The sequence below is a fragment of the Symphalangus syndactylus genome, chromosome 9 (genome assembly GCF_028878055.3).
Source record: "Symphalangus syndactylus isolate Jambi chromosome 9, NHGRI_mSymSyn1-v2.1_pri, whole genome shotgun sequence".
Lineage (NCBI taxonomy): Eukaryota > Metazoa > Chordata > Mammalia > Primates > Hylobatidae > Symphalangus > Symphalangus syndactylus.
The window spans coordinates 110,187,575-110,200,020 of record NC_072431.2 but is presented as its reverse complement, the minus strand read 5'-3'; the positions used below and the strand labels follow the sequence as shown (position 1 = coordinate 110,200,020).

Below are 12,446 nucleotides of genomic sequence, written 5' to 3'. Positions count from 1 at the left end.
TCATCTGCTGGCTTCGGCTTCCTCCCAGTCGATGTCTATGTCTCCTCTGTCATGGCCTTTCTCCCCATCTCTCTATCAACACTATCCTCTGTCTCTGTCTTTTACTGTCTTTCTCTTGATCTCTTTGGTTCTCCTTGTATCTGGCCCTGCCTGCATGACCCTGCTGCAACCCTCTGGCACAATTGGCCTAGGTGAGGTAGGGTAGGCGTGTCCAGGAAGGTAAATTCAAATATGGCATTCATGGCAGCAGGGTCATGCCTGAGCCTGAACATAGGGGAACCACAATCGTTGGAGTGAGTACTTCTGTCTATGGCCCTTTCTGACTGGGCAGGAGAGATGGGGGCTCACTCTGGCAGTCCTCTTAGAGGAGGAGGGACTTGTCCTGACTGTTCTGGCTGCCCCCACACCTGGACCCAGGCCAGATCCCCATAACTAGTGCCTGCCTGAAGGTGAGGCAACCTGCCCAAAGGCCATAACTGAAAGGGGTAGCCCTCTACCTCCACACACAGGGTTGCTTACCTGACCTCAGAACATTCCTGGCCCACCCTCATCCAAGCTCTGATCTGAGCCTCCCACACCCCATCGCAAACCCTGTGTGGAAGCACATTGCCTCCATAGATCTAGTTGCTCTTGTCTCTGGCTCTTCCTATCTCTGTCTCTATCTCTGTGTCTCTGTCTTCTCAATCTCGATCTATGACTTTGGCAACTGCATAAGCCTTGCACCCCTAAGCTAAGACCACCAGGGATAAGAAACTGCAGGGGTTGAAGAGTCTGTGTTCTTCACCTGGTCCAAAAAGCTCCTTCTTGGTGGTGGTGGTGGCGCGAACACAAGAAATCCAGATGTCATTTCCATGTCACTGTGGACTCTGCGAAGGCAGAGGGCATGGCATAGAATAGGTGCTCATCAAATATAAACCAAATGAAGGAGGGGCAAAACAGAGGACTCCAAACAAGGAACTGAACGGCTGACGCTGTAGCAGGCAGAAACATGGAGAGACTATGGAACGGCTGCTGCTCAACTTGGTGGCTGAACAAGGAGTCTTCTTTAGGGGTCAGGATTGGTCTCAACTAGCCCTAGATGCCGCCACACCTGGGCCCTGGCCAGCCCCTTCACGTCCGCTCTTGGGCAGAGAGCCAGATGAGTGAGCCACTAAGACTCCCCCATCACTTCCCTACTCCCAACACACCAGTGCCTCAAGGTGCCCACCAGCTTCAAGCAGAGTGCTGGGAATACACAGCCAGAAAGGGAGAAACTCTGGGCAGGGGCACATGGCAGGCAGAGGCTGAGGCAGGAGTCTGGTGTCCTGGTAGCCAGCCTGGGCCTGTCATGAGGATCCTATGCCAGTACAGTGATGGGGGCCAGACCCGAAACAGGATTTTATGTGAGGAGAGAAGCCAGGAATCCTCGAACATGTGGGCAGCTGGGCAAGGGGCGGAACGTCCCATCAGGTAAGGACAGATGTGCAGCTTCTTGTCCTTCTCGTTAGATAAAGACAAGCATTGAGACAAAAGGTTCACAGAGATAGAATCAGAGCAAAAGAGAGAAGAGAGAGCCTGGGAGACAGACCGAGAAATAGAAACTCTCAGAAACACAGTCAGGCACAAAAACAAAGATGCAGAGAAAGATGTGAGTCAGAGACACAGACAGGGAAATGCAGAAGAGAGAGCAATAGAATTAAAGACACAGAGACCAAGATAGGGAGGGATATGAAATCAGAGAGAAACTGTCTCAGTCACAGAGCAACAATGTGGAGACAGACTCATACAGAGAAACACAGAGACAGAGAGAAAAAAAAAATTGAGAGAGAGACAGAGAGATGGAGAAGAGAGAGAGGAGGACAGCGACAGCAAGATCAAGAGAGACAGAGAGATGGACAGAGGACAAGGCAGAAGGAAGCAAAGACAGGGCGAGGCAAAGAAAGAGATCAAAACATTAGGAGTGGGAAAAGTGGGTGAGGGACAAAGGAGTTTCCTGGCCTCAGTCTCTCTAGCCTGGTCTCCCCAGGGTGTTGGACCCTTACTTTGCTATTATCTGGTTTCCATAGCAACAGGGAGGGCAGCACCAAATTTGCATACACATTTACATCCTTTCTATTTGAATAATTCAACAGGTTTCTGTGCATATTCATGAGATAACGAATGAAGGTGACTCTCAATCCCTGCTCAAAACCTGGCTATGGTATCTCCTGCTTTGTAGTATATGGTATGGCTCTGAGCCTGGTTTTGTAGGCCTTGACCTGTCCCTGCCAGACTCTGCTAACAATGCCAGACCCTCCTCCCCAAACATCTTTTGCATTTTCCTACCTCTAGGCCTTTCTTCAGGTTATGCTCCTCTGCCTGCAGGGGATGCCCTTCCCTCAGCATCAGTCCTGCCAGTGGCCTCTGGTAAGGAGTAGCAGGAGATGACAGGGGTGACCAGGGCTCATCTTGGCTCTCTGGTGGAGGCGATCCTTCAGTCACATTCCTAACTGGGGGTGCTTGAAAGGGTCACACTGAGAGAGGCTGGGGTGTAGGCTGAGCTGGAGTCTAACAAATCTACCAACACAGAGCTACCTAGGACACAGTGGCCTCCATATGGAAACTGACAAAGCCCATGGTTCCAGCTAGAATAATCAGAGGAGCTGAGATAGCACCAAAAGGAATCTCAGGAACAGAGGGGCTGAGGTGGCTCAGATGGTGGGGGAGAGAGTTCCTAGGGCCAAGAACCCTTTCAAAGTGCCAGGCATTGAATGGCCTTGTGGGCTGGGAGGAGCTTCTTCAGGGCCTGCTCCGCTTATAATTTTGGCCTCACTGACTACCCCCTGGATCCCTACAGCAGCTTTCTCACTGCTCTTCCTGCCCTGTACCCCCAATCCACTCTCCACATTGTAGCCAGAGTTCTCTTTCTAAACACAGTCTGCTTTCCACAGAACTCCCACCTTGAAGCCTTCAGTGACGTTCCATCTCCCTCAAGACAGAGTCCAAGCACCTTTGGCCAGGCTTGCAGGCCTCCCTGTCTGACCCCTACTCACCTCTGAGCCTCATCCCTTACTCTCTGCCTTGAACTTCATGCTCCAGTGATCATCTCTATGCTGCTTCTATGCCTTGGCTTATCCCTTCCCTTCACTTGGAATGTCATGCCCACTTCTCTCCTAAGCTATTCAAGATTCCACACAGGTATCACCTTCTCTTCTTTAAATCTTTGTGTGTCTCTAAAGGTTGGAATAGGGGCTCTGTCTGAACTCATGCAGCAGTAAACTTGCCTAATCTGTGTACTTGTCACACCATAGGGAAACTTTTTTTTTTTTTTAATGGAGTCTCACTCTGTTGCTCAGGCTGGAGTGCAGTGGTTGGATCTTGGCTCACTGCAACCTCCGCCTCCCCTGTTCAAGCCATTCTCCTGCCTCAGCCTCCCAAGTAGCTGGGATTACAAGCGTGCACCATCAGGACCGGCTAATTTTTGTAGGTTTCACCATGTTGACCAGGCTGGTCTCGAACTTCTGACCTCAAATGATCTGCCCGCCTCAGCCTCCCAACGTGCTGGGACCACAGGCGTGAGCCACCGCACCCAGCCTCCATAGGGAAATTATATATGTGGCTATAGCCCTCGTGGGGTTGGAGGTTCCAAGCCCAGTGACTATATTTGTCATATTGTGGATGATCATCAGCTGTTTGTTGAATAACTGAGGGGTCACTGAGCCCATTAAGGATCAAATTTCAAGTCTCTGTGTCTTGGGACTCTTGAGGCCCTCTGCGCAGACCCTGGAAAGGAATGGGCTATCCCTTTGCAAATGCTGCCACCTTGTGGCCAAAGCCAGAAGTGAGTGTAGCCAGAACATGACCTATCAATGTGAGAGCTGGACCAGACAAGTATTACAGTAAGGAGTGGGGAGGTAGTAGGTCCCAAGGGAGTGCTCAGAGGCCAGCACCCGTGTCCTTTGAACATTCTTGACGAGTTCCAAGTAGACAGAATGACAAGAACAAAGACTCAGAGGCAGAAAATCGTATGGCACTTGGGAAGTGTGACCGTGGTCAGAGCCTAGGGTCCAAGAGGACCAGGTCAAAGACGGACTAAGCCATGGGCAGGGGCCAGGCAAAGGGGTCCTTTAAAACCACCCAGTGGGCCGGGCGCGGTGGCTCAGGCCTGTAATCCCAGCACTTTGGGAAGCTGAGGCGGGCAGATCACCTGAGGTCGGGAGTTCGAGACCAGCCTGACTGACATGGAGAAACCCTGTCTCTACTAAAAATACAAAATTAGCCGGGCGTGCTGGCACATGCCTGTAACCCCAGCTACTCAGAGGCTGAGGCAGGAGAATCACTTGAACCTGGAAGTCAGAGGTTGCGGTGAGCTGAGATTGCACCATTGCACTCCAGCCTGGGCGACAAGGGCAAAACTCCATCTCAAAAAAAAAAAAAAAAAAAAAAAAAAAGAAAGAAAGAAAGAAAACGGAAAAGAAAAAAAAAACCAAACACCTAGTGAATGTAGTGAATGAACTTGGATCCTGCCCTCTAATCTTGGCATGGAGGCTAAGGGAATAGAGGAATGACATGGTCAGATCTGAGTATGGCCCCATATTGGGGGCGGGGGGGCTCAATATTCATTCATTTACTCACTAAATATTTATTGAGTACCTACTATGTGCCAAGTGATGTTCAAGATCCTTAGGTTACATAAGGGAATGAAACAAAGATTCTTGCCCTTTTGGAGCTTACATTCTCATCAGGAGGAGACAATAAACAAAAGTATTATTTTAAAGGCATAAATATCATAGAGGTTAAGAAGAACTGGAGTAGGGGGAGAGGCAGGGTAAGGAATATTGAAAGTGCTGGGCTGCAATTTTAAATGAAGTGGCCAGAGTAGGCCTCACGAAGGTGACATTTTAGCAAAGACTTAAAGGAGGGAGGGAGATAACCATGCAAGTATGGGGGGAAGAGCATTCTAAACAAAGAGCTCTGAGGGGAGTGAAGCACAGAGATGAGTATGGAAACTGCCGAGCGATAATGAGTGGCACAAACCAACGAGGCTTTGGGGATGGAGACCTAGAAGGCAAAACGGGCAGAACTTGGTGCCTGCTTGGATATTGGAGGCACATAACTCCTCCAGGCATATTGTGTTCTGATGTCCCCATTTGAAGGGAACAAACACAAGGTGGCTAGACATGCCACCTCTAAGACAGGTAGTGAGAATGCTCAACACATTCCATCCTGGATGACTCCATTGCCGACCAGAATGCTCCCCACCTCACCTTTCCCAGCCTCAACTCACCAACTCATCTTCCATGTCTCTTTCTCCAGATCCTCCAGCCATCCACTCACATGCCCACAAATCCTATCAGCTCCAAAAACCCTCAACCCTATTCATACCTTCCCATCCTTTAGCTGTGGTTATGGGTTAAATTGTGCCCTCCACTCCCACCACCCCCCAACCAAAACCATTTATAGATATCTTCATCCCCAGTACCTCAGAATGTAACTTTATTTAGAAATAGGGCCTTTATAGAGATAGTCAAATTAAAATGAGTTCATTAGGGTGGGCCCTTATCCAATATAAGTGGTGTCCTTACAAAAAGAAGAAATTTGGATACAAAGACACACAAAAAGGGAAGATGGGGTGGAGACACAGGGAAAATGCCACGTGAAGATTGGCATGATGCACCTGTAAGTCAAGCATGCCAAAGGATGCTGGCAAATCACCAGGACAAGGCAAGAAAGGATTCCCCCACAGATTTCAGAGGGAGTGTGGCCCTGCCAACACCTTGATTTCAGACTTCCAGCTCCAGAATGGTGAGACAATAAATTCTGTTGTTCTAAGCCCCCCAGTTTGTGGCACTTTGTTACGGCTGCCTAGGAAACCATATAGCTACAACGTTCCTGTCCTAGGATAGTCCATCTCACTCCACCCCATCTTCATGGGGATCTCCAGGCCACTGACTCCTGTCCCTTTTCCCTCACTTCCCTCCTGGCCCAGTTTGGATGCCTTGGTCGTTCACTACATGTACTCTCTTGCTAGTCTCCTCGTGCATCTTCCATCATTCCTACCTGTCTTAAAGTCAGTCTGGAAGAATGCAACTGTGCTTTTTCTGAGTCCTCACCTATCCTGTGGGTGCTGCTAGAGCTCACACACCCTGACCAATGACCCTACAAGTTCATGGTCACCAGCCTACACTGGGCTTTTAGCCCTGCCTGGTCATCATCCTGTACCTCTCCTAGTCACCTCTCCTAGTCACCTCTCCCAACTGCAACAACTATCTCACACGTCCTTCCCTCCAGCTTCCTTGCCCACTCTCAGCTATGGAGCTGGACTCCTGCTTTGAGGACATAGAGGCCTTCTGAACTCCCTCATGTCTCATCTTCACCTCCAGACCTATCTGCATACATATCTGTCCTCAACTCCATCCCTCCTGTTACAGGAAGTCATCCCTCCTCTTCCCTTGGGAGGCCCTTACCTCCATGCTTCTGGATCCCATTCGTTTTTACCTGCTCAGGAACTTCATGCTGTGAGTTATCCACAATCTCCTGCATCCTTCATCTCTTTCCCTACTGGCTTCTTCGTCTGTCAGCCTATAAACATGCTCAAGTCCATGCTAGTATATTAAAAACAATAACAACAACAACAACAACAACAAAACCCAACGCTCTCTGTACTCCACACTCCTCTCCTATCTATCACCCCTTTCCACCCATTCACAATCCAATTTCTTGAAAGAGCTGTCTCTACTTCCTTACCTTTTGTGCCAAGACGTGACCTTATGGTGGCAGAAGCCATATTGCAGTGAATTAAGGAGAAAGTGGACAGAACTAGACACAACTCTTGTGCTCTCTCGTAAAGCTGGTCAGCCTTTCTGACTCCAAAGGGCCCAGGTCTCTGGTCCCCTCCCTGCCATTCCTCCTGCAGGCCCCAGCTGGGCCCCGTAGAGACCAAAGACAGAGAGAAAATGTCCCTCCTGGGACTCCAGAGCTCGCAATGCCACCTTCAGCACAGATCACCATAATTATTATATGTGATCCCTCCACCCTGGCCATCAGCAGATGGGATGAGATCATCAGCCAAAGGTCAGTAGTCTGCAAGGTAGCCTGGCCTCAAAGCTCTGGAGATCCAATGATACTCAGAGAACTGCTGATGGCAGAAGACACACAAGTGAAGATGTTCAGAGAAAAAGCGTATGCAGAAGCTGAGAGGGAACAAAATCCCTGAATTAGCTGCGAGGAGAATGGGGGAAGTCAGTCAGTTGCTGGCAGCAAGACACCTGAGTCACTGCCACTGCAGCCATAATTGCCTTTAGGAGTGTATTAGATGCTTCACGACCCTGTGCATTTGAAAGACCTGCTTGGCAGCCACCGAGGTTTTCTCTCCTAATCTCTTCTGAATCCTCGTCACCTACCCCTCCCCCAGGGTCCTCCACATCACTCAGAGCTAACCTAACTTTGAAAGCAAAGGATGCAGTATTTAAAGTTTTGAAAACTGCCTGCTGGCCCTGCGGTCACCTCACCCCTCCTCCAAGCCCTTATCAAGGGCTTCAGTCCTCTAATTCCCTCTCCTTCTCAATCCTTCCTGCCTGGTCTCAGTTAAGTATCACTGCAACATCCTTACATTGCTGGACCCATTCTACTACAATGTGAGCCCAGAAGAACTCCAGCCTTCTGCTTTCCTCATGACTGGGCACCCAGGCTACCGGACACCCAGGCTGCTGGACACATTGGAGAAAATCTTGAGATCCATGGGAGATCCAACCGATTCAATTCTTCAGAGTTCACTACTGCCCATAATCCTGCTCTAGTTCCCACAGCACCCCCTGCTACTGATGCAACCTTCACTTCTCTTCTCATGCCCCTGAACCTGAGAGTTTAAGGCCGAGGCAAAGCAGAAAAAAAAGCAGCAAAGGGAAAAAAGGCAAGGATGTGGCCAGGCACAGTGGCTCACGCTTGTAATCCCAGCACTTTGGGAGGCCGAAGCGGGTGGATCACCTGAGGTCGGGAGTTCGAGACCAGCCTGGCCAACATGGAGAAACCCTGTCTCTACTGAAAATGCAAAATTAGCCGGGCATGGTGGCGCATGCCTGTAGTCCCAGCTACTCCGGAGGCTGAGGCAGGAGAATCGCTCGAAACCGGGAGGCAGAGGTTGTGGTGAGCTCAGATTATGCCATTGCACTCCAGCCTGGGCAACAAGAGCAAAACTCCATCTCAAAAAAAAATAATGATAATAAAAATAAATAAATAAATAAATAAATAAATAAATAAACAGGCAAGGATGAGACCTGGAGAGACATGTGGGATTGAGGCGTGTTTTTTTTTTGTTTTTTTTTTTTTGAGATGGAGTCTCGCTCTGTCGCCCAGGTTGGAGTGCAGTGGCGCAATCTCGGCTCACTGCAAGCTCCGCCGCCTGGGTTCACGCCATTCTCCTGCCTCAGCCTCCCGAGTAGCTGGGACCACAGGCGCCTGCCACCACACTCGGCTAATCTTTTGTATTTTTAGTAGAGACAGAGTTTCACCTTGTTAGCCAGGATGGTCTTGATCTCCTGACCTCGTGATCCACCTGCCTCGGCCTCCCAAAGTGCTAGGATTACAGGTGTGAGCCACCTTGCCTGGACTTTTTTTTTTTTTTGAGATGGAGTCTCGCTCTGTTGCCCAGGCTGAAGTGCAGTGGCAGTTCACTGCAACCTCCGCCTCCTAGGTTCAAGCAATTCTTCCACCTCAGTCTCCCGTGTAGCTGGGATTACAGGTGCCCACCACCATGCCTGGTTAATTTCTTTTTTTATTTTTAGTAGAGACAGGGTTTTACCATGTTGGTTGGGGTGGTCTCAAACTCCTGACCTTGTGATCTGCCCGCTATGGCCTCCCAAAGTGCTGGAATTACAGGTGTGAGCAATCGCCCCTGGCCTTTTTTTTTTTTTTTTTTTTAAGATGGAGCCTCATTCTATTGCCCAGGCTGGAGTGCAATGGTGTGATCTTGGCTCACTGCAACCTCTGCCTCCTGGGTTCACGCGATTCTCCTGCCTCAGCCTCCCAAGTAGCTGGGATTACAGGCGCGCACCACCACACCCAGCTAATTTTTGTATTTTTACTAGAGGGGGTTCACCATGTTGACCAGGCTGGTCTCGAACTCCTGACCTCCTGATCTGCCCTCCTTGGCCTCCCAAAGTGCTGGGATTACAGGCTTGAGCCACTGCGCCTGGCCTGTTTTGTCTTTTGAGACGGAGTCTTGCTCTGTAACTCAGGCTGGAGTGCAGTGGTGCAATCCCGGCTCACTGCAACCTCTTCCTCCTGGGTTCAAGCTATTCTCCTGCCTCAGCCTCCCAAGTAACTGGGATTACAGGCATGCACCACCACGCCCAGCTAATTTTTTGTATTTTTAGTAGAGATGGGGCTTCACCAAGTTGACGAGGCTGGTCTTGACCTCAAGTGATCCACTCGTCTTGGCCTCCCAAAGTGCTGGGACTACAGGTGTGAGCCACTGCGCCCAGCCTGTTTTCTGTTTTTGAGATAGGGTCTCTCTGTCACCCTGGCCGAAGTGCAGTAGCACAATCATGGCTCACTGCAGCTTCAACCTCCCGGGCTCAAGCGATCCTCTTGCCTCAGCCTCCCAAGTAGCTGGGACTAAAGGTGCACACCACTATGCCTAGCTAATTTTTAGATGTTTTTGTAGAGACAGGGCCTCCCTACTATGTTGCCCAGGCTGGTCTCCAACTCCTGGGATCAAGCAATCCTCCTGCCTCAGCCTCCCAAAGTGCTGGGATTACAGGCGTAAGCCACTGTGCCCAACCCAAAGATATGATTCTAAGATAGGAAAAAGCATGTTTGCAAACTAGTGGAGTTGAGGATAAATGTGTATACAGATAGGTCTGGAGGTGAAGATGGAACATGAGGGAGTTCAAAAGGCCTCTATCTCTTCAAAGCAGGAGTCCAGCTCCATAGCTGAGATTGGGGCAAGGAAGCTGGAGGGAAGGAGGTGTGAGACAGTTGTTGCATTTGGGATAGGTAAGTCATTAATAACGATAATAGCAATTAACACTTAATAGCACTATGTGCCAACGTGGTATCTAAATGTCATATATGTATATTTCCTTATTTAATCTCATAACAATCCTATGTGATAAACACTATCGTATTCCTGTTTTATGGATAAGACCACTAAGGCACAGAGCAGTAACTTGCTAATAAGTGGCAGACCAGGAGTGAAACCCAGGCAGGTTGGTACCAGAGTCCATGCTCACAACCACTATACGATACTGTATGTTGCAGATGGAGAGAAATGTCTGACCTGGCAGTGTTCTTAAACCAGGCCAAAGCAGGGACAAATAACTACCCAGGGAATTAGATATATTCAGTACTGACTGAGGCTTCTTGTAGACACTAGATTCTCCCAGCACCGGCCTGAGCCTACTCTTCCTCTGTCTTCACCCAATCAGCCCCCGGGGGTAAGGGCGGGGACTCCCATTTCTTTAATCCCACTCCACATAGCAGGCTGAGTAGAGGCTCGTCAAATAGGTAGAAACTTTATTTCCTAAATCCCTCCCTGGACCTCTTTCAGAAGGCAGTTCAGATGCATTGTAGGTAGAAGGCAGAGTAAGCCCTTATTTAGCAATGCGGAACTTGGCAGAGGCCCCACATCTGTCATTCTTCACAGCAGTCCCTTCCCACATGCTAGAGGGAAGGGGAAGCATGATAGGGAGGTCCACTTTTGTGGACTCAAACCTTGATGGGGATGTTGAGCAGTCACAGGGCTTCTCAGAAAAGGCACAAGCACCCCAGACATTCAGACCCGGAGAACAGGCTGGTTCAGCAGGTCTTCACGATCGGGTGTCTCGAGCCCTTCTTCGGGAACGAGGGCCACAGCTGGAGCTGGGCATGGAACCCAGGCCAGGGGGTGCTCCTGGGGGTTGGTAACCACACTCATTGGGGTCCAGGGGGTCCCGGCTGAGCAGCACCCACACTGCAGGCACATGGCGGCGCACTGTGAGGGGGTCTAGCCCTGTGTCAGGTAAGGCTGGGACCCAGCTGTCCTCAGTCTGAAGGAAACGTAGCTTGGTGAGCTGGTGCAGGCCTGGGACCCGCCGCTTGACAATCTCAGCGCAGCTGACAGCCTTTCCTGCAGCCCTCCCAGAACCTGAGAACACTACATGCCGTGCACTGCCGCCCTCCAACCGACCGAGAGCCAACCCCAGCAGGTTGCGAATTTTGCTGCCATCTCGGACCCGCATCTCAAGGGTATCAGGAGGTAGCTGGGGCATTGGGGAAGGCGCTGGGAGCTCTACAGAGCCAGCTTTCCGGTAGTGCTCCATCCTGCTTGCTGTCTTGTCTGTGACTCTCGCTGCCCACTGCAGGGAAGCATCAGATAAGTGCTAAGCAATGTGCCCCAAGTCATTGTCCACCATCCCCTATCTCCATTCAGGATATGGCCCTGCTCGCCGTTCCAGACTTCCCAGAAACAGGGTCATGTCCCCTCGTCCTTAGCATCTCGTGACAAGGGCCATGCCTGCCGCAGTCTGGGAAAGGGCTGTACCCCATACACCTCGTTCCTCTACAAGGGCCATAACACCCCCACCTCCAATCCTAGAGTCCCAGAGGCAGGACCACATTCCCCAAACACTGAGCTCTTTGGGAAAGTGCCAGGCCCCCTCATCCCAAACTCTCCAGGACTGGGGCTTAGCCCCCCTTATCCTGGACTCCTTGGAACAGGGCCTGGAACCCTCACCCCAGACTAATACCAACAGAGAGCGCTCCTCACTTGGGGCTCTACAAGGACAGAGACAAGGCCCTTCGCCCCAGGCCCCCCGGGAAACAGCCAAGAACCCTTATCCAGTGCTGCCCCCAAACAGAACTGACTCCCTCTCCCAGAGATTACCAGGGTCGATCTATGTCAACCCAGGTCACTCAGAAACTCGGGGGCAGAGGCTCGGCTCGGAGGGCTGCTCAGGCTATTCCAAGACAGCCTTGGCCGTTTCCATAGCCACGGTCTCTTCCAGGGTCCTGCCGGCCGCTGCAGCCAAGCCGCAGGCGTCCCCCCACCCTACGAGCGCCCCTCTGCCCGCCCGGTTCCGGCTCTCACCGAAGCCGCCTCACTCACGATCCGGAGCCAAGATGGCGCGCGGGCCCGGAGCGCACTAAGGCCGCGGGGCCGCGCACGCCCCCGAGGGGGCGTGGCAAAGAGGGGCGGGGCATGAGAGACTGGCCCCGAGGCATCTCCGCCGCGGAAACTACCCGCTGGCCAGGGCGCCCCTGACCGGTCCCATGGGGGGTGGTCATACGATCGCAGCCTCCGCTGTTACGCCCCGGCGGGAGGCAGGACAGTTCCCTGCGGTAGAAAGGAGCGGCCGTCGGGGAAGTCCTGCGTCTGAAGGAGGGGTATCCGGCCTTTAGAAGGGAGGGCTGGCGTTAGCTGTTGAGCAAAGGGGGAGCTGTGGGTTTCACCGTGGGTGCGAACAAAGGCTTCAGTTTGTAGTGGCTGCTGTTGCATGGGCGAGAGCCTT

General features: G+C 51.3%; 1 protein-coding gene across 2 annotated transcripts; it reads right to left on the bottom strand.

Moving 5' to 3' along the window:
• Window positions 1-10,456: 10,456 nt before the first annotated feature.
• RPP25L (ribonuclease P/MRP subunit p25 like) lies at window positions 10,457-12,278 on the bottom strand. Of its 2 annotated transcripts, none has more exons than XM_055293949.2 (2): window positions 12,026-12,278; window positions 10,457-11,294 (listed from the first exon to the last, which is right to left on the bottom strand). In XM_055293949.2, the coding sequence occupies exon 2, from the start codon at window positions 11,256-11,258 to the stop codon at window positions 10,767-10,769; it is 492 nt and encodes a 163-aa protein (XP_055149924.1). In that variant the 5' UTR covers window positions 11,259-11,294; window positions 12,026-12,278; the 3' UTR covers window positions 10,457-10,766. The 2 variants fall into 2 exon arrangements, with proteins under 2 accessions (XP_055149924.1, XP_055149925.1); XM_055293950.2 differs by having other exon boundaries at window positions 11,822-12,060.
• Between the last annotated feature and the right edge of the window lie 168 nt (window positions 12,279-12,446).

Excerpts from the sequence above, each read along its gene's own strand:
- RPP25L (XM_055293949.2), bottom strand. The coding sequence starts at position 11,258 with ATGGAGCACTACCGGAAAGCTGGCTCTGTAGAGCTCCCAGCGCCTTCC.